This window comes from Lingula anatina, chromosome 7 (genome assembly GCF_051362555.1).
Source record: "Lingula anatina isolate TDL-2025a chromosome 7, LinAna3.0, whole genome shotgun sequence".
Taxonomy (NCBI): Eukaryota; Metazoa; Brachiopoda; class Lingulata; order Lingulida; family Lingulidae; genus Lingula; species Lingula anatina.
In genome coordinates, this window is record NC_141773.1 from 13,821,640 (window position 1) to 13,844,154 (window position 22,515).

A 22,515-nucleotide genomic window follows, 5' to 3' on the forward strand; every position below is an offset into this window, starting at 1 on the left:
TACACTGAATCGAACCCAGCTGAAACGGTGGCTTCATTTTTCAGTTGGCAAATTAGATATCTTTTGAAAGTAAGGGCCAGTGAATTGTAAAGAGATTAAGTTATGTCGACATGCTTCTAATAAACAAGCGCACTGATGCAGTGAATATGAATCTGATGGTGACAATATATTTGGTATGTGGCGACAAGTTCTGTATATTGAAGAGGCGTTGAAATTCGGGACCAGTACTTTCTAAGTCAAGTGATGAATTGGAATGGGTCATTGGTTTTGTATGTGTCTTATGCCAAGAAAAGTCATGTAAACTAATATCCAGGGCGGTCAGTGACCTTCTTCAAACAGGTTACGAGGAGTTTTACCTCTAAGCAAAGGTCAAAGCCGTGTTACAGGTATGGTGAAGATGAGCAATAATACGATCCCATCTCCAATATTTCGCACTGAGCACCACCTTTAAAAAGTACACGATGCAACATTCTGTACATTTACAATACCATTTCATTGTTTCACAATTTCACGAATAATCTTTGGGTATAAAGGACAATCCTATATAAAAGATATAAAGAAGATATGATAGTAAATCATCCATGGTAGTTTTATTGCTCAAAAATAATCTCAATTGTTGATTGCCTTAAAATGTTTCATTTTTTAAAACAGTAAGCCTGAATGAAAAATTTCAAAGTAGTTGGTTTTACTCAAAGTGACAAGTTTAAAGCCTGTTGAAATACTAATTTCTCATGGATTAAGTAATCGTAGAAGGGTATAAAACTTTGATTAGTTTTCCATTCCCCTTAAGCAGTCTCAACTGAGTCCAAACAATCAATTTACTTTCTAAAAAGCGGGACCGATACTCTTACGGTATTTATACAGAACCAGATGCATGGATTAAAGAGCATGATAAAACCAGTTAAAACATTATTTATTTATTTTTATATTCCCCATATTTAGCAAATGATGTTGAGTATAACGTCGTTCTTTAAAAAATTGTGGACTTGACGTTTTCCTCCGGGCATTGTGTCGTATATACTTTACAGATTTTACACGGGATGGCCTGGATTGTTCAACGGCCCACCACCCCTGGGCAACTCCACGACCATCCACAGTATCGGCCACACCACACGGTCCCTGGGCCACACCGCTTTAATATGGCATTCCCCCAGTTACACTGATAGAACTTGTTGGGGTCGGTCGGGTGAGAATAGTAGCCCCACTGGGTTTTACAGATTTTCCCTGAAAAAAAAAAGACGACATCTTTAAGTGCATTTTCTAAAAACGGATAATATGGATTGCTTGTCACTTTATAAGTTCAATTAATTTATATCTGAACAAAATAGCAGACTACTGAGTCCTTTCCTATTGCTACACGTATAATATCTCAGCACCTAAATAATACACAGCTATGTACCTGTAGGTTTTTTCGTGGTTGCCTTTGTCGTGGTCGTAGTCATAGTCGTAGTGGTCGTAGTCGTAGTCGTAGTGGTAGGTACAGGAGTTGTGGTCGTAGTTGTAATCGTAGTCGTAGTAGCTGGTCTTGGAGTTGTGGTAGTGGTAGGCTCGGGTCGCTTGCATTTCAAGGCGTTGAAGGCGGTGGTCAGAAGAGGGTACTTTCCACCCCTGCAAGAGGCGCCGTTGAAGTCGTCCATGTCCAGGGCCCATATGTGCATCCCCCCGAGACCCATGTTACAAGCGTATTGAGCCTTAGAATAATAATAATAATAATAATAATAATAATAATAATAATAACAACAACAACAACAACACTCAGTGACACCCGGATAAATCAAATCATATGATTGTTCATACACTGAAAATAAAACAGCATTTTGATTAGTCAGATTACCGGTACTCTTGTATGCAATTTCGTTTAACTAATGAAATCAAGGGTGCATTATCGTATAATATAACTCAAATGTACTGCTCGTTGTTTGATATTGACCCCATACCTTAAGTGCGATGCTTTCTTGGTTATCGTAGCCAACCCACTGCCTCGTGTCAGGGTTGTAGGCGTGGGGAACCATGGTTTCATAGTCAAATGACTCGTCCCAGCCGCCCACCACACAAATCTGGAACGACCAACGGATTAAGCGTACGGTATTTCGTAGTTTCAGTACTATAGTAGTTAACGCCTGATTTGACGTTTGTTGGTGTTAATATTGGAATGTTGTAAACGTATCTGTGGGAATGTTACAGCAATTTTTGTGACTTTTAAAAAATGAAAACGATACGATAATTTGACACCTACTGCTTGAAGGGCGAAATGTCAACGTGCAGTTTCCTTTCCTAACAATGCTCTTACCTCATTGTATCCGAGTATCCCACGGATGTTGGTGTACGGCCCCGCGGCCCCGGGGGCAATGGCCAAGTCCCCAGGGTGGTGTGAGTTAGGTTGAGACATGGTGAAGGTTCGGCCGTATGTGGCGACGCCAAGGAGCAGTCGGCTAGGCTCGTAGCCTCTCCCTATCCAGTTCTTGACGATAGAGTCCTGGCAAAGAGAACCGATTCAAGTTGTGTTTGATCTGTCGACCTTGAACTACGCTTTGAAATCAAGTTCCTCAGAAAATATGGCTTTTCATCTGAATTTTTGCAAATAGTGAATCATATCATCAATTCAATCAATAGTTCGACATTGGTGGTATTCGCTCCTTCTACACATGACTTCTCTGACCTGTTTTCCACAATGTATAGATACTAGCAAATCCAAAAAGTTTGGTGAAAGGAGGCACAGGGGGGCTATCTGGTTTTTTTATGGTAAAATTGATTTGAGCCAATGAGAGTACACGCCCATCCCCCCCCCTCCCCACTGCCAGGTGTCGGGTATGGTGTAACCAATACAGAACGCTAAATACCTTAAAACTTCATAAACCTTAACCCATTAGCAGCCAAAACAATTCTTGTACTGATAACGAGAAAATATGCAGCACCCTCTCCCCCCTCCCTCGTACACTCACAATGTTAAGAGTAGCCAGGCGGCCTGACTTGGAGAACAAAGCTGAGTGGTGTCCCAGGATACCATCCCACGCCCCATGCAGGTCAAAGGTCATCAGGTTTGTCCAATCAAGGTATCTGAAAATATTGACTGGCAGCTTTAGCGTGTACTTTACCGGTCACTGAATAAGAATTATTCTATTGTATTCTACTGCACGGATATATTGCCGATTTGTTTCATTTAGGCACAAACAAAATCTAATATTTACAACGTATAACGGTTGTATACCTGCTCATCACTGGAATGTCGTAGCCCTCTGCAATAACTTCGTCAGTCACTCCAACAGAAGCTGTGACAAGTAACCTTTCCTTGCCCGTATTAGCGGCCTCCTCTTGGAAACGCAATCTTGTTTCCTGGATTTCAAAGAAAAATGTCTCTAGAGCGAGCTTTAGATATGACCTCGACAAAGCTCTGACTAACATGAGGTTAATATAACCAAGATAAGGTGTTATAGTTTTATTTTATTTTATTTTATTTTATTTTATTTTATTTATTTATTTATTCATGTATTTATTTATTTTATTTATTTATTTATCTCTTTTGAAGAGGGAAGATCTAGGACTTTTCATTTTACCTTGACCAAATCAGCAAAATATTGCTTTGTCTCCGGAGGACTTCCGCGATCGACGTCTCCGGGGTACTCCCAGTCGTAATCCAATCCATCGAAGCCATACTGGCGTAGAAATGCGATCGCGTTGGTCAAGAAGTTTCTTCTGGTTTCAAATGTTTTTGACATTTCGTTAAAGACCTTTAACGAATGGCTCCAACCACCGACTGCCAGAAGAACCTTCAGGTCTTTGTTACGGAGTTTTAGTTTCACGACCTGCTCCATGTTGTCTACAAATATACATGCAGTATATTCTACAATAATTTCACAGATTGGACGATGTACCAGTAAATACAGGATTTAATTGAATGACAATATGCATCGTCTTCTTGGTGAAACATGCACATTTACTGTATATGAAAATAATCTCCCATGAGAAGACCATTAGACAACTCTATTGGGCTGTCGACACAGGAAAAGGCAAAAAAGTAAAAAAAAAAAACATTCTTGGTCAGCATAACTTAGACCAAATTAAACACATTTGCCTCTCCTCCTCCCCCCCCCCCCCCACCCCCCACCCCCACCCCACCCCATGTCCTTGCTTTTGCAGTTTTACTTACCTGGGTCGTTCGGTTCTGTCTGCCTTAATGTGAAAGCTCTGCCGTCCCATTGCACCTTGGCGAAAGCATAAAATATATGCGTACACACATAAGGATTTATGTCCTGTGGTCCAAATCGTCCGCCCCCTGCTCTATACTGTGCCCAATTGGTGAACCAACAGCCAACCTTCATGGTACCTGCGGTGATTGATAACGAGGATATATGCCTAGGACAACTGCATTAACCCTTGAACATTAGCTTATGGCAATGCCATTGTGACATGCTTTCATATTAGTAAATCTCCTTTTTTATATTTTCAAAGTTTACGAGAGAGAGCAAAACAAAAAGCAGTTGTACGTCACGGCAAATACATGTATCTTGAAGCGAATAGGGTCAAATAGACGTGCCAAAATTTCGAGAAAAAAAATAGCTGAAGGGATATAATGTAGTGGAATTTCCCGTTTATCATAATGCGAATATTCATTAACTCAACTAATTCTGTGATACAAGGTAGTGTTTTGTAATACATTTCTTTTCCTTGATGCATACTTGTTTAGGATATCGTATATTTCTAAATTTAATGAAATTAATTCATCACAAATTGCCATGAGACGTCCAATGCCTTGAACCGCGTTTTAGGCCTAAAGATTTTCTAAATTCATTTGACCGATTCCGACAAAAATCCAGCACTTTTACATCTCTATTAATTAACAATTATCATACCGGGTACATCTTATTATATTCCGGGTACAACCACAAAGTACCTGGTTTTGGTTCCCCTGGTTGAAGAGTTGGTAAAGGTGGAGGTGGGGTCGACGAAGGCCGTAAGGTGGTCGCAGGGCCCTCTATTCTGATATCGGCGCAACCGAAAAACTCCTCCTGGGGTACATTGTCTATGTCTCTCCAGAAGTTATTACCTGTGGTAAAATATGTCGTGCGTACTGAATTTCAACGTCATTAACTTATATTTGACAATATGCATGTGTACATAATGAATCGTTTCAGCACATATTGTATGTACTTAATATAATTAAAAAACAAACGTTCCATTATTACTTGCAATAAAATACATATTTACGTTTGAATACAAATTATGCCTCGTTTGGTGATTAATACATGTAGGACATTATCAATTTTTTTCAAAAAAACAACCGGTCGATAAACTTTCTTAGAAGACGCCAACTCACCGCAGTGCCACTTCCACTGGAACACACAATGGCCACAGGTCAGATCTGGCGGTAACTTGACCGGTATCACTAAAGTGGCCCTACTGTCCTCGAACGGGTACATAGTTGAGCTGACGAAACTGAAATTAAATAACATCCCACCTAACTTCAAGAATATGCGTGTAAGACAGTATGCATCGTATTGAAGTAGCATTTTATAATTTTTTGTCTGCCTTTATTCATTGTGTAATAATAGCCGACCCTACTTAACGAATAAGTGCATATATGTTTTATGTTTATAATTTATGTTATGTATGCTTAGTTGTAAATGCCTGGGTCACGTGTCGCTGGTATCTTTTATCAAATAATGTGCATTTTGCACATTCTGCCATTCGAACTGCTTTTATTGTCTTCGTTTTTATTAGACTATTAAATGATCAACGATAAATCCCGCGGTTCACGAAACTACACTGTATGGCATATAAAATCTTTCCTTGGTGGGTCACTGTTTAAAGGGCACATACCGATCATGTACTCGAACTTTAAATTGAATACTATATAAAAATACACGCTTTTGGCGGATAATACATCAGCAAGCTAACCGTCTGTCATCTGGCTCAAAGATGCGAGTGACTAACGTGTCATCTTTTAGTGGTATTTGTAAAAGGTTTTTATTCATGCACTCGTGGGTCACCCTGAACTTGTTATCACAGATCCGAAACTCGTGCCAGCCTTTGTGCTTTGCCGTTATAACAAGTGTAACGTTGAATGTCTCTCCCTGAAGAATACAAGAAGCAAGTGATGTTAACATCAATATAGCCACCTCTGCTCATGTCTTTTTAATGTATAACCGGATCGTTAGACATATGATCCATAACGTCAGTTCAATGAAATGCCATGCAACATAACAAAAGGTTTCTTTTTATTTCCACACTAATGTTTCGATTGAAGACCTATTTCACTGCATTTATGGGCCTTTCATTACAAAAAACAATCTTTCAATATAAAATACCTAGATTAGGAGAGCTTAGTTCTCCCTGGAATCATGGAATCTAGGTATACTAGCTGTTCTTGAAATATAGATATTTTGGTAGGACTTTGAACGGTATTTATTACCTGTTGGTACGTCTTCACAATTGCACCTGGAATCTCGTGTTTAAAAGGTCCTCCCACTGGGTCACCGCACACTCCACACCTACCACCATTCTGCGTCTGATACTGGGAATCATAATATAATATACATTAATTGATCATTATCGTTAATTAGTATTACTCTGTATGTGAAAACAACTTGTTGTTTACATAAAAATATATTTACAGGTATGATTACAGTTTAAATAGTGAGTAAAACTTTGTCCATTATTAATATAATAATAATAATGATAACAATAATAATAATAATAACTAACCCACAGCCCCCCGCAGTTGACACCAGTGTTTCTGGGGTCTCTCTGCTCTGGTGACGTCATCTTGCCATGACTGTGCACCTGACGACAAAGTTGGAGCACAACGATGCATAGAGACCAGAGCATTAGCGCTGTAAACTGCCGCATCCTTACAGAGAGACAGAAGTCCTGCGTCCTTTAGAACTTCTACGACAGAACTGAATTGCTTGCCAAACTCAATCCCTTCTTATTGAATAAATTTCATTCTTTGAATGCCTTGATACTTAAGAAGATTCATGGGGCACCTCTCGCTTCGCAAAACTGTCTGCGGGACATGCTCGGTAAACTCTTAATAATGGAATTATTTGACAATAAGACACGTTTTTAAGTTATTTGGCCTGTGAGTATTGAATCAGAACGGCATTGTCCCGGATGCACGAATGTAAACATTCCACTAGCAAAAATACAAGGAAAGTATAAGTCAGTATTGCGGTTTGTTCGAGTAAAAGTGATCCGTCCTTACATCTTCACAATGGAGATCAATCGTAATACGATATATGTTAGAGAAGCTCCTTTTAGTTGAACATAACAGGGTAAGAAAGGTTTGAAGAGGCATACAAGGTGGATATCATTATCAATATTTTCGGGACACGATCCTTGGAAATAACCTTGGAGAAAGACCGATTTTTTTCAGTAAAGGGTGTGGAATAGGCTTAATACGTTTATACGCGCAGTAATTAAGTAAATATGTTCATATACATGTATACATACATATATATGTGCCTCTATATACATTCTCTCGGCAGTTTAGTCTTCATAAAACCAATAGGAAACGCTGTAGTTTGAGATAAATACGAGCACTTTACTGCTATATAGTGCTACGAGTAAATGCTAATTACACTACGTTTAACCTGTACTCATTAGGCTGAGAAAAGTGCAGAGGGGGAGGGGGGCAATTATTTCCTTCTTTATAACTTAACCTTAAAATTCAATTAGGTAATAAACACAATTTTTTCAATGCAAACGGGGATTCTGCGCATACAATTCTTAATGTGTTTTTATACAATTTAAGTGACATACCAGTATTGTATCTAATGAATTCACGACAGGTCCACGTATTTTTTAAACACTCTATATTACTACATATTGTGAGGTGAATCGTGATACAAGGATAATGGGCATCCTCATTTTGTAAAGGTCTCGGGTGACCTAAACCGCCAGCAAACAAACTTAAGACGGGGGTGGGTTAATTGCCCAATGACCTACGGAATAGAAAGGTCATTGTTCGGACACGTTGGAATGTACCAGATTAAAACACCATTGAAGGCCAAGTAAAACGTATCTTTTAAGCTGGAAGCTGTTTGAGAGTATTGCATTACATGAAATTGCCCACGTCAGAAATAAATGCTTGTGTCACGCCCGCACTTTGAATGACAACAATGACTCCTTATGTTGACAACTTCTAGCTGTATGTATTTTAATATCAACTGGCTCCTTTTTGAGGACAGAGCTGCCTGAGGGAAAAGTGGTTTAACCAATTGAACTGGCCATGGTCTGAGGACATGTGAAATATAACTAACGTTTATAAAGAGAGTTTTATTGGGGTGCTATATAGTGATAAACGCCAAAAAAAAAAAAAAAAAAAAAAAAAAAAAAAAAAAAAGAAAAGAAAAGAAAGAAAGAAAAAAAATACAGACGTGTGCAGCTTGTCATAATTTCGATCGAAAATTTTGATCTCTGTCTGTAATTTTCTACAAAGCTTAACAATACCGTGAGAAGACTTCTGAATACATTTGCCAGCGCTAGCTTTTCGTGTCTTTTGGAATTAACTTCTAGCGCAAACATACAAGCTGTTTAAAATAAGAATTAATTTGTCAGCACTATTTTACTTTAGGAGTTAGACAATGAAATGAAATGCTTGCTACAGCCAGGTGCTTTTGTTTATGTCAGCCGTTTTGTCAAATCACAATTTAAAAGAAATTAATTCAGAGATGCTTCACACAGACCAATAGTAAGGCAGATATGTTTTATTTTTCTTATTTTTATTGATGAACCTTTCACAAAAGATTGACAAAAATCAATTTTAATTTAAAAATAGAAAAAAAAAATTAGAAAAAAACATAATGAAATTAAAAGTCGGAAGGGCGGTTCAGTTTTAATCCAAAAAAGTGTACAGTGGGACCATTTCGAGTTAAAGGTATTTCTCATTCAGTCTTTAGTTACCATGCGATATAATAACTATACTATATTTGTGATTTCGGATCCTGGTAATATTCCCATTGTTAATTAATCAATTTATAGTCTGGAACACAGTTTTGTGTATGACAAATACAAACGTACTGAACCCAAGTAAATGGACACATATGCTACATGTAAGTAAATATCTCAATAAGTTTTTTTGTCACGACAAATAATATCTATTGGTATGTTCGAAGCGTACGTGACTAAAATATTGCAAATGACATCACTGGTACCGAGTCGTGACGAACAATGACTGGATTAGTGAAGCCTGGTGTAATTTAACATATCCGTTTATACAGTAAGGACTATTCAATGAAATCAAAATGAAAAGTTTAATTATCAGTGCACTTTTTCGCAATCCGTAGTATTTCATATAGCCACGACACACTCTTCAATAGACCGTGTAAGCAATTATCATCCGTTTACTTTGATATCAATAATATTGCCAATATTAATAACTAATCATCATACAGACAGTTATACACTGTTATGCTGCTAGCACATGTTCCGATGTCCATGTTGCATTAGCAGAGCTGCCTCTGAGACTTAAACTGGGTTCCCATTCCCAGAACCTTTTGTACTTACTGTGTATCGATCTATCTCCGAGGGGTATCTCGCTAAATTGCTTTCAGCTTAAGCGGCTAAGATGTCCGGCACGCCTACTGAAGCAGCTAAACGATAATTAATTACCTCCTAGCAGTTGCAGTAGGTGTGACAGACATCTAAGCCGCTAACGTTGACTGCAATTTAGCGAGAATCTACTCGGAGATACAGTAGATCGATCCACAATTAGTACAATAGCGTCTGGGAATGGTCCCTTTGACTTTATGAGCCATATATGCTATTTTCTCTAAAAACAACGCCTTCTGAAGGGGGTTCTCCCATTCCAGTGACGTCAGTTAACCTGCCGTCACTATCTTCATATAGGTCATTCTCTACCATCTGCATGTCGTCATCTGACAGGTCATCTCCGAAATGTGTTGCCAACTGGTAATCATCAGAGTCAGCTTCACTAGTACCTTGGATTGCACTGGGTTGTGCATTTTTCTTTTTCTTCCTCTCTGGCACAGCGTACAGATCGCTGGGGTTCTGCACACTGTCGCCCGCTGTATCTGAGGCTGTACATGCTCTGGCTTTTTTCTTCCTTTCGGGCACGGCGTACAGGTCAGCTATTGTACTTTCTTGTTCTTTTGTCTTCATGTGCAACTTCACATCGTCTGGTGCATTTGGGGATGAAACGACGGCCTTGGAAAAGCCAGTCTCAGAAACATCTTGAATGTCATTGCAATCGTTGCTTAGTCGATGGGAAGATGATGGCTGATTTTTATGGTCTTGTGAAGAATCATTTTTCTCTTTGCCTCTGAAATGAAAATGTTGTAATAGCCACACGAAACAAAATTTAGAAAGGAACAGACGGTCTTCTCTCCTTTTGCTAGCTATGTCTTAAAACCACGGCTGTAGAAGAATACAACAGGCTGCATGTATTCCTGCATCTGGTGGTATTATGAGTTCACAAGTAATTAAGCACGACGCGGCCTTTCGTTTTCTGCTTAAGTCCTGGTTTAAGAAATAATTATTACCATGCCATCTGGTGCAGGTTTTTCCCCTTGAAGGAAATCGTATGATAACCCCAATACTTTTAACACTTAAGTCACTAATCAGAGTTCAGAGAAACAGGTACCGTGTTATTGAATTGTTGACTTTTTTCCTTTTTTAATTGTCTTTATAAATCGTGACTGTGCTATTTAGTGCCCATTTAGGTTCATTCAAATTTTTAAAAAATACACTATACCTTCGTCTCCAGTATACTAGGCCAAATCCTACAACTACCAGGATGACAACAACCGCCGCTGTGCCACCACCTGCTGATATTGCTACTATGTTTTCTGAAAGTGGAAGATAATGATTAATTTTAAACGTCTGATCAACATAATTTAATTTTGGAAACAGAAGCATCTGTGTTATCTTTCTGGTAGATGGTACTTTCTTTATAGGATAGACAGATTTAATGATAAATTGAATTTAACTGTCCATGCAGATAGCGTGATCTTTGATTTTCTGGACAATAACCACACTGGGAGCGCTTATCATGTATTTATCAAATTTCCTTCTATTTTAAGTTTTTTTGTCAACCATTGAAACGGAAAACTTCATTAAAATAATGCCATTACTAATTTTGCAGCTAGAATACATAATCCGTTTTACAAGGTTATAAAGCAATCGTTACCCACCAGGTTGTCCGGTCATTCTGCCCGCGGTTTGACCACTGGCCTTAAAACACTCAGGTATCTGACCCCATGTACCATCATTTCTACACCTCAGCGTGACATAACTTGTATCAGTGCCCATGTGAAAATCATCTTCGCATGTCACATTGACTTTGCTTCCATATAGGTACGGTCCTGTTGACGACACGCTGAGGTTGCTCGGCAAAGATCCTATATCTGAGCAGTATACAGGTGAACAACTTGGTACACTAATCATACTCGGAGTTCCATTGGCTAGACATTCAACAGTTATTACGTCTTGCTTACCGGGAAATAAATGTCCCTTCGGACAGCGGTACGATTTAGAGTCTAGATACCTGAAACTTGCTGACCCATTCACTGTGAGGTTTTGGTTATGAGTAGGTAAAGGACAAGACCTTGGTTCACATGCAGGTAGCATAGTTTGGTTAAAGTTTCCATTTTCCATACAAACTAAACTGATAGATGTTTGGTTAGTAACGGGTAGGACGTATCCGGCATCACAATCTAAATGCACGTGGTCTTCGGACAGATGAGGCCCACGTTCTCTTGGTTTCATGTGTGTCAGGTTTTGCGGCAGTTGACACTGCACTCTGCAATCTGGGATGGATGCGTTGAATGTTAGATTTGCAGTACAGGTGATAATTTTCACGGAAGTCCCATCCGGGAACACGTGTCCGGTTGGGCATTCAAAGTCCACTTGTTGGTGCACGTGGTATGGAAGAACTTTAGACGTCTCTGCGTTGCTGTCGACATTCGGTGGCGAACAAATACCGGGTTTACACCGGGCAGCAGTGCCATTCCATGTGCCGTTGATTTGACAAAACAACGTCTTTGATGTGGAGTTGTTCTCGAGAAAATGTCCCTGGAAACATATGTACTGTTTTACATCCCCAATGTTGTTAGCCTGGGATGTTAAGTGTACCGTTGCGTTTTCTCCAGTCCCAGGATCAGGGCATGTCGTAACTGCAAGAATAGGAATCTTGAAAATATACTTCTCTTTGTGATAATTAATATATTCCGCATGCTTCATTTTACACGTTACTTACTAACAGTATGTATACTTCAGTCCACAGACTGAACATACAATGTCTTACATACAATATTTGTATCAATATAGTTTCCATGCATTATCAGTTACATTCAATATTTTGTTAGACATGCCTATGGAAATTAAGTTAAATACGAAATACAGATACAAGTACATACATGTAGGTACCACTCTCGGAGTTAACATCTTTAGTGAATATTAATACTGATTAACAAGACAACTTAATAATGTGCTGGTGTCAAAATTATTATCAAAAAAGACTTACGGTTGGTGCAATTATCTCCTGTATAACCCACATGACAAATGCATGATTGGTTGTCACCTTGACTTCGCTGACAACTGCCACTGCCACAATCTTCACTGCACTCCCATCCTTTAAAAACGAAAACAACAAAAGAGGCCTAATGGGTTAGGTCAGTGAAAGAATATTTCGTGTGGACTATGGCTTGCTGCAAGGTCTTGAATTTTGCAACATCAACTCATTGGCGGCTTTTTGTTTTTACGCATGTGGCATTTTGACCCATTTAAACAATATCATTATATTTGAATAAACGTATTAAATATGGACTTCATTTTTATCTTATTAATAATAATAATAATAATAATAATAATATTCTTATATGGCGCCTTACATTCTATCTCAAGGCGCCTTACAATAATGGCTGATATACTAAAATCATTAAAATGACTACAATATTTTAATCATAAACTCTCATTGGAAACCATTTAAAATTTACACTACTAAAAATCAATCTTATTAAAAAAAAAAAAAAAAAAAAACATATATATATTAAAATAAAATCTAAGAGATATAGACAGAATTAAAAAAGTGGGTCTTTAAAAGAGATTTAAAATTGTCAAAGTCTTCTGTTTTCCTAATAAAATTTGGTAGACCATTCCACACTCTTGGGGCGTAGATTATAAAAGCACGATCTCCATAACTTTTTAGGCACCCCTTCTCTAAAACAGAATGTTCTAAAATAAAATCATTCTCAGTATTAAAACGTGTGGACCGCCGTGGTAAGTTAAAACAGATAAGATCAGATAAATATAATGGTCCTTGTGAATGGATCGCCTTAAAAATAATACAGAGTACTTTAAAATCAATCCTCTGCTTCACAGGCAGCCAGTGTAATTCTTTCAGAATGGGAGTGATATGGTGTGTACTATTGTACTTAATTTGACAAACCAGTCTTGCAGCTGAGTTTTGAATAACTTGTAACTTTTTAATCTGATAGTCACAAATACCAAAGAGGAGACTATTGCAGTAATCTAATCTTGATGATATAAATGCATGTACTAATTTTTCAGTGGTTTTGTTATCTAACACTTTCCTTATTTTTCCAATGCGCCATAGTGCATAAGATGCTGATTTACACACTTCAGATACACGCTTGCCCATAGTGCCATTTTCATCGAGGGTAACTCCCAGATCTTTTACAGAACTAGATGGTTTTATAAGAACATCTCCTATGCAAATGTTGGCATTTGCTACATTTTTTCTATTTGCCTTGAACCTTGATGTAAACCATATCAACTCAGTCTTGCTATCATTTAAAGCCAACATGTTCACTTTCATCCATTAATGCACGGAATGGCTAGCATTAACATTTGGATAAGATTCTTTATCAAAAGTAAATTAATTCTTTGTTTTTGTCTGAATTATGGTCTCTAAAACTTTGGACAGATGCGTGTACTGTGACTGATTTCAAAATAACACTTTAGCAACATGACAATACTGAACACAACCTATTATCCACCTTACCTGAAGTACACTTTTGCATTTTATAATGATCAACGTCCTTTTTAACATTGCGAGTATTGCAGAATGTGCTTGTCTCGTGAAACCAGCACTCTTCACTATCAGTATTCCAGTCAGCAGCATAACAGGAGGAGTTGGTTACACACCCATGAACACATTGTTCTACTGTTTCGAGTTCCTTCATCTTTGATGCATCCTGTGCACCGTATTCATGGAACGCTTGGGTCACGTTTTGTGGCACTGAAAAAGTTTTTTGTCGTTAAATGTAAAAAACCATGATTGTATTAAGAAACCGTGAATTCTATTAAAATGAAATACTTTTCATTTGACACAGCTCAATACCAGTAGTGCACGTTAAAAGCATAATAGTGTGGACGAAAAGAGAAACTATAGAGCAGACACCCAATATCATCTTATATTTCAATTATCTTTATTTCAATAGACATTCATTTTACTTTACAGCACGTATTTCCCATTTGCCTTGTAATGACAAATATCATTATGGTCCAGGGTGATCTAAATTCATACAGCAGCATTACAAAATGAATAAATTTCACCACTACAGGCATCGCAAATGTTCACTTCCGCGGTTTACTTAAAGGGACTAAATATGAATCCCGCTAAAGAGAGACCCATATACAAAAAAGGGAAAAATCAATAAAATCTTCCTTAGATGGAAGAAAAATGTATTTACCGGCGCAAACGGTTGGCGTCCTCGTACCACACAGTCGCATTTTCAACATTGGTCGAGAGCACTTGCTGTCCGTTGGTAGAGCATCGATGTCGGGTTCGATGCATATACCTAAAGGAAAATGTTAATACACCCATACATGTAATCAGCACTTTAAAGTATAATCTACACGATTTAAATTGTTTTTATCAGCACTGAAAAGCACATTCCAAGTTGTACTTCAGTTTCATTTTGCAGATGCCCACAAACAAAACCTGCCATATTGTGATGCTTGAGCATTGAGACAACGTTAGTACAACTACACGGTAAGGAGTAAATAATTAAACTTATATATTCAGCGATATGCACACGACAAATTTATTTTGATTAAATAGCATGACCCTGAAATTTATTCATACTTCCTTCTTGTGACCTTGGCTTATACAAGGGTGCGTGAACAGACAGAATAAAAAGATCTAAAGTAAACAAAAATACCAAGGTACAACACTATCAAGAACATCTAAAATTTGTTCAGTTGGGAATAAAATCAAACTTACACTGAGAAATTCCTTAATATAGTTCAAGTGAATATCTTGTTTGTTGTAATAATACAACCGATATATATTCTTGCTTGCACATGACTTTGATGTCGACTTGATTTTTAATCTATCGACATGACATTCACGTCAACATGTTGATATGTACAAGGCGGCTGTGACAGTCATATCACACTGTCAACAATAAATGTACACTGAATTACTCCTGTGTCGCGACTTTGATATTTAACCTATCGACAGGACATTGATGTCAACATGTCGATATGTACAAGACGGCTGTGACAGTCATATCACACTGTCAACAATAAATGTATACTGAATTACTCCTGTGTCGCGACTTTGATATTTAACCTATCGACAGGACATTGATGTCAACATGTCGATATGTACAAGACGGCTGTGACAGTCATATCACACTGTCAACAATAAATGTATACTGAATTACTCCTGTGTCGCGACAGCAGGCTTTGTTCTTGCAAGTTTTGTTAGAGGCAAAGCGTGACCAGCAGTTTCCTGTGAAGGATGAGCACAGCGATTGCTGCGCCCACATAGCTTATATATCAACCTGTCATTACACACAGGCCCTTTTCATACTAAGTGGTACAGTTTTCTGTATCGCACCCGTTGGGGTGATTGACAAACCTGCCCCAGCGCTCGATCAACACAGCCACTTAAACTAATATACACTGAGGCTTGTGAAAGGTAGCTACCCCCTTCCCGTAGTGTAGTTACCTGTAAGGGGTAGTCAAGCTGGTGTGATACAGAAAACTACCCATTGATGTAAAAAGGGTCACAGTAACCTACATAACTGAAATACACAGGTGTCTGCAAAGAGGGTTAATCTTTTTAGTCGTCTTTGCTTTATTACTTTGCCTACCGATATATCCCCATTCTGCGGTGAAGGTAATCCGCACCATAGACTTTATATGCCCCAGACCATTCATTTTAACTCACCTTTGACTATACTGATCTTGCTGACCCAAATCAGCATGATCAGAATACCGACATTTCTCAGGTCTGCACAATTTGAGCTAGTGCGAGAGACCGCCATCTTGTTTGATTATTTCGTAAATAGGCAATCAAAACTTGTTAGTTTCTACTTAGCTGTGAACCGGGAAGTAAAAACGAAATACGATAACGCATTATGCACACTTGAATGAGTCACATATTTCTGTTTGTTTGAAGTTTTCTTTCATTTTTTTCTCTTTCGTACATAAATTAACGCCGCTAAAAGATATGCCCGTTTTGCAAATCACAGACGTCTAATATGTGTTTTTTTTATTCACTGCTGAAATCCGCATTCCAAGAAAAGGAGATAACAGCGCGCCTTCTTAAGCGTGACGCAGCGTACACCCCAGGCGCAGGTTGCTTTGTTTCTTATCTCCAGATAAAAAAAAAATTGGGGTCACTAATCAGCTTTACTGTTTGTATTAAAGTTAATCTTTTATAACATGTAGGTCGAGAGTCTGAAAATTAAAATGTAATTTGTACTGTTTCTCAAAGTAGATACAAGTTAACTTCTACACTAGCATCCCGACAAACACAGAACGTTTTATAACGTTTTTGGTTATGACAGTTGTAAGAAATTGTGTAATTAATTCATATTCCTTCACTGGTGCCAAATACGAAAATGCTTGAACACTGGTACATGTATAATGAAGTAGGTGTTTGTATTGTCGTTCGGCTTTTTTTCAACCAACCAATTTTATTTGAATATTTGCCAAATTTACTAGAGAGTAATAAACTATCTAAACAAAACGTGATAAGTTAGTTCACACAAAAAATAAATGATGAATAACAATCTATTAAAGCTGCTAAACGATAATTAATTACCCCTAGCAGCTTTAGTAGGCATGGGAGACTGCTTTGCCACTTAAGTTAATAGCGATTTAGCGAGAATCCCCCCGGAGATAGATCGACCCACAGTTACATGTAGTACGATAGCGTCTGGGAATTGTCCCTTTGCCTTTAGGAGCCATATATGCTATTTTCTCTGAAAATAACGCCTTCTGAAGGAGGCTCTCCCTCTCCAGTGACGTCAGTTGGTCTGCCGTCACTATCTTCATATAGGTCATTCTCTACCATCTGCATGTCGTCATCTGACACGTCATCACCGAAGTGCGTTGCCAGCTCGTAATCATCAGCGTCAGCTTCACAGCTGGTACATTGGATTGCACTGGGTGGTGCATTTTTCTTTTTCTTCATCTCTGGCACAGCGTACAGATCGCTGGGGTTCTGCACACTGTCGCCCGCTGTATCTGAGGCTGTACATACTCTGGCTTTTTTCTTCCTTTCGGGCACGGCGTACAGGTCAGCTATTGTACTTTCTTGTTCTTTTGCCTTCATGTGTAACTTAAAATCGTCTGATACATTTGGGGATGAAACGACGGCGTAGGAAAAGCCGGTCTCAGAAACACCTTGGGTGTCGTTGTTAACGTTGCTTGGTCGATGGGAGGAAGGTGGTTGATTTTTATGGTCTCGTGAAGAATTATTTTTCTCTTTGCCTCTGAAATCAAAATGATGTATGTAATAGCCAAATTAATTAATTAATTAATTAATTAATTAAAATCAGAAGAAGATGAAAAGAGCAGATAGTCTTTTCCTCTTCTGCGCAAAGCTTCTCAATTAGAGTTTTATTTGACTTAAAACCACGGCTCTGTAAGAAAAAATAGAACACGCGTGCTCCTTGTCATGTACTCGTGCACTTTGTCGTGTCGTGAGTTTCTGTTACAGCCCTTGTTTAAGAAATGATTATTACCATGAAGTCTGGTGCATGTGTTTTCCCTTTGAAAAAAATCGCATGAAATCTAATACTTAAACGCTTAAGTCACTAATCAGAGATCAAAGTCTGGTATGTCTTTCTTGTTATTGAATAATTTTCTTCTTTTTATTTTAAATTGTTTTTATAAATGTAGAATCTGTTTATAATGTGAAAGAAATCGTATGTTAACCCCAACGCTAAAACACTTAAGTCCTTAATCAGATCAGAAACAGATATATCTTTGTAATTATTGAAAAAATTACCTTTTTTTCATTTTTTAATTGTTGTTATTAATCGCAGATGCGTAATGTAGTATACCCTTTGATTGTTTCCATTAAAAGTACACTGTACCTTCGTCTCCAGTATACTAGGCCAATTCCTACAACTACCAGGATGACAACAACCGCCGCTGTGCCACCACCTGCTGATATTGCTACTATGTTTTCTGAAAGTGGAAGATAATGATGAATTCTTAACATCTGATCAACATAATTTAATTTTGGAAACAGAATCGTTTGTGTCATTTTATTTATTTATTATTATTATTATTATTATTATTATTATTATTATTATTATTATTATTATTATTATTACTTTTTTTTTGTAGATGGTACTTTTGATATAGGATAGACTTTTTCTTTTTCGGATGGATTTAATGACAAACTGAATTAACTGTCCTTTAATTCTTAGTCATTACTACCTCATTGGGGAGCGCATATCATGTATGTCGGACGTCCTTTTATTTTTAAGTTTTTGTCAACCATTGCAACTGAAACTTTACTTCTGCATCTGCATTATCTTATGACACAGCTTACAGTTACCAACCCGGTTGTCCGGTCATTCTGTCCGCGGTTTGACCACTGGTCTTAATACACTCAGGTATACGCCCCCATCTGCCATCATGTCCACAACTCAGCGTCACGTAACTTGGATCAGTGTCCATGTGAAAACCATCTGGGCATGTTACATTGACTTTGCTTCCATATAGGTACGGTCCCGTTGTTGATACGCTGAGGTTTCTTGTCAAAGATATTATATCTGTGCACTCAACAGGGGAACAACTCGGTACACTGCCCCTACTTGGAGTTCCATCCGCTTGACATTCAACTGTTATTACGTCTTGGTTACCAGGAAATAAATAGCCCTTCCGACAGCGGTACGATTTAGAGTCTGGGTACCTGAAACTTGCTGACCCGTTCACTGTGATGTTTTGATTATGAGTAGGTAATGGACAAGACCTTGGTTCACATGCAGGTATCTTAGTTTGGTTGAAATTGCCATTTTCCATGCAAAATAAACTGACAGATGATTGGTTAGTGATTGGTAGCGCGTACCCGGTATCACAATCTAAATGTACGTGGTCTTCGTAGAGTTGAGTTCCACTTTCTCTTGGTTTCATACGTGTCAAGTTCATCGGCAGTTGACACTGCACACGTGAGCAATCTGGGATGGATGCATTGAACGTTAGATTTGTAGTACAGGTGATCGTCTTTATGGAAGTATTATCAGGGAACATGTGACCGGTGGGGCATTCAAAGTCCACGTGTTGGTGCACGTGGTATGGCGGAACTTTAGATGACGTCGCGTTGTTTCCGACATCTGGTGGCGTACAATGACCAGGCTTACACTGGGCAGCAGTGCCATTCCATGTACCGTTGATTTGACAAAGTAACGTCTTTGATGTGGAATTGTTTTCGAAAAAGTGTCCCCGAATACACGTGGATTGTTGTACATCCCCAATGTTGTTAGGTCGGGATGATGAATAAACCGTTATATTATCTTCGCTAACGTGTTTAGGGCATGTCGTAGCTGTAAGTATAGGATTGATATTTATTAACAATATATGTCTCTTAATTATTGCTACAGAAAATTACAAGGATAAAAGTAATATAAAATAACTTATTAATGATACACCCCGGTACATGACTCAGTGCATCTCATAGCCACAGCTTCAGTCCTCCCCATCAATAAAAATCATTACCAATATCGTAATAAGAAATACAACTTAATAATTCAAAACCCGGTAAATTTCTTATCAAACTTACGGCTGGTGCAGGCATCTCCTGTGAAACCAACATGACATATACACTGCCTTGGGACAGACGCTTGCCTCAGACAGCAGCCATAATTACAAGGTTTTCCGCAATTCCATTCTTAAATAATGAAAGCAACATAAGAGCGAATTTGGTCAGTGTGAGAATAATGTAGTCACTAAAAGTAAAATTTGACAATGTGTTTGCTTGATAATAATTAAAATTCCATTATTTGAACATGTTCGGAGACCCTTGAACATCCTTCCTACCGCCATTCTGCAATCTGAGCGAACAATGTGCCTCCTCTGAGCCACTAACAGTGGCCTTGTCAGTTTATGGTCGCACAAAGGAGACACAAGGGTCGCTTTCCTGTGTAAGGGGGGGGGAGGTTATAAACACATTCCCTGCGGACTATTGCTTGTTTTAAGAACCAGTATAATTTTACAGAAAGTATTTATTTTCGGCATCAAACAAAGTCGTTTTTATACAAAAAAAATTAAGTTCTTCTACATGTCATTTTGACCCTTGAAAACATCCCCTAATATTTAGAGATTTCGTCAATTTTTCATTAAAATATTTAGAGATTTCGTCAATTTCTCACTGAACAAGAAATGCCCAAGATTTCAAGATTTTTTATGTGTTCACCCATGGACAAGTAATATTCGTATTATTTGCCCAAGGTTCACCAAGAAAAGAAAAATAACTCCTTGTTTATATTTCCCTTTATGTTCTTGATAAGAAAAGTATATCTTACAGTTAAGGCCGTGTATTAATTAGTTCCTCGTTTCAAGTTATTGCTTGATAGATTAAATGCTTGAATAGAACAAATGGACTCAAACATTGAACTAACCTTCGCCTCTGGCACACTTATGAACATTATAACGATCAACATTAGAATCATTAAAACGCATACTGCAAAATGTGCCTTTTCCGTGAAACCAGCAACCTTTATTAAATATATTCCACTCAACAGCATAACAGGAGGAATTAGTAACACATCCATGAACACATTGTTCTACTGTTCTGAATTTTGTCATCTCTGATGCACCGTCTGCTCTGTATCCACGAAACACTTGAGTCACATTTTGTGACACTGAAAATACAGTGAATTATGATCATATGGTACTTGTAATATATCTGGATCACATTATGCAAAACAACAGGAAACCCATTAAACTGGAATACTTTCCATTGAATATCTCAATTTTGAGAGCACATGACACATTTAAAAGGAGAATATTTCCCTGAGCGTTATAAGTAAACATCTTAAGTAAACATCTCTAATTATCCTTATACTAGTGAGTATTATTTATTATTTTATTTTTACTAATCAACAACTATTTGTCAAATGCATGATGATAATTTAAAATGTTATTTTTAAAGAAATAAATAATAGTTACTTTAAAGCATGAGCAAAAGTTGAATATTTGTACACGAAAAAGAGGAAAGAAACTATGCTTGAAATAAATGATTATAGTGGATACATATTTACTTGCGCATTCAGTTGGTGTCTTCGTTCCACATAGTCTCATGCTCATCAAGGGTCGAGGGCACCTGCGGTACCATGGAAGAGCATCGATGTCAGGTTCACTGCATATACCTAAACGACAGAACACTGTTACACGCACGCACACACGGCATCCCACATTAATTTTACAAAACGGGAAATCTGATGACAATGTGCATTTATTAACAAAATTAGAAGCTTTAAAATATTCAAACAGCCATCTTGAATTTGATGGGCGTGCTTTAAAATGTGAAAGATGTGAAAATGCATTAAAATCATATTGAACCCTAAATTCAACTCAAAGTCTGGCCTGGTGAAATTGTCCTGGGAGTTCGGATACTAGAACTAGATACGAAGAAAATATATACATTAGAAGGAGGCAATGTTCGACACAGACACGTTCACGTGATGTAGTATATTGGCTATTTATATGAATGTGTAATAAAATAACTCGTGTGATATTACTGTTGCTGTCATACTGCATTGTAACCCAGCCATAAAGTGACACACTGCAGTGCCAATTATTGACCCTGGTCTGAATGATTTGCGAATATAAGGTCACTGTTTAAAGATCCCATTACTCTTTGGTGAACGCACTTTGTATTAAGCTGTATAATATATGCACTAGGCCATTCATTTGACTCACCTTCCACTGAATTGATCTTGTTGACCCAAGTCAGCATGATCAGTATACCGACATTTCTCAGTCCTGCAGCATTTAAGCAAGTGAGAGAGACCGCCATCTTGTTTGATTATTTCTTAAATAGGCAATCCAAAGTTACCAGTGTCTACCTAGCTGTGAACCGGGAAGTAATAACGAAATACGATAAAGCGTTATGTATACTTGAATAAGTCACATACTTCTGTTTGTTTGAAGTTTTCTCTCTTTTTTTTCTCTTTCGCACATAAAATAACGCCGCTAAAATATATGCCTGCTTTGCATATCACAGCCGTCTCATATGTGTTTTTTTATTATTCACTGCTGAAATCAGCATTCCAAGAAAAGGAG

At 37.9% G+C, this 22,515-nt stretch overlaps 4 protein-coding genes across 4 annotated transcripts; all 4 read right to left on the minus strand.

Moving 5' to 3' along the window:
• Window positions 1-578: 578 nt before the first annotated feature.
• On the minus strand, window positions 579-7,083 carry LOC106172678 (chitinase-like protein 3). The gene is made up of 13 exons (XM_087016502.1): window positions 6,703-7,083; window positions 6,410-6,511; window positions 5,896-6,071; window positions 5,315-5,433; window positions 4,892-5,044; window positions 4,148-4,324; window positions 3,555-3,817; window positions 3,209-3,333; window positions 2,943-3,057; window positions 2,291-2,476; window positions 1,938-2,057; window positions 1,400-1,691; window positions 579-1,224 (listed from the first exon to the last, which is right to left on the minus strand). Exons 1-13 carry the CDS (start codon window positions 6,844-6,846, stop codon window positions 1,055-1,057), a joined length of 2,142 nt encoding a protein of 713 aa, XP_086872628.1. The 5' UTR covers window positions 6,847-7,083; the 3' UTR covers window positions 579-1,054.
• Window positions 7,084-8,664: 1,581 nt separating this feature from the next.
• Window positions 8,665-12,010, minus strand: LOC106157803 (uncharacterized). Its single transcript, XM_087018578.1, has 3 exons — window positions 11,151-12,010; window positions 10,712-10,805; window positions 8,665-10,279 (listed from the first exon to the last, which is right to left on the minus strand). Exons 1-3 carry the CDS (start codon window positions 11,722-11,724, stop codon window positions 9,745-9,747), a joined length of 1,203 nt encoding a protein of 400 aa, XP_086874704.1. The 5' UTR covers window positions 11,725-12,010; the 3' UTR covers window positions 8,665-9,744.
• Window positions 12,011-12,080: 70 nt separating this feature from the next.
• LOC106157801 (uncharacterized) lies at window positions 12,081-16,725 on the minus strand. Its single transcript, XM_087017204.1, has 6 exons — window positions 16,160-16,725; window positions 14,673-14,780; window positions 13,982-14,218; window positions 13,121-13,176; window positions 12,482-12,589; window positions 12,081-12,131 (listed from the first exon to the last, which is right to left on the minus strand). Exons 1-6 carry the CDS (start codon window positions 16,254-16,256, stop codon window positions 12,081-12,083), a joined length of 657 nt encoding a protein of 218 aa, XP_086873330.1. The 5' UTR covers window positions 16,257-16,725.
• Window positions 16,726-16,872: 147 nt separating this feature from the next.
• On the minus strand, window positions 16,873-20,256 carry LOC106172677 (uncharacterized). Its single transcript, XM_087016438.1, has 4 exons — window positions 20,012-20,256; window positions 18,792-19,775; window positions 18,318-18,411; window positions 16,873-17,711 (listed from the first exon to the last, which is right to left on the minus strand). Exons 2-4 carry the CDS (start codon window positions 19,480-19,482, stop codon window positions 17,174-17,176), a joined length of 1,323 nt encoding a protein of 440 aa, XP_086872564.1. The 5' UTR covers window positions 19,483-19,775; window positions 20,012-20,256; the 3' UTR covers window positions 16,873-17,173.
• Window positions 20,257-22,515: the final 2,259 nt, after the last annotated feature.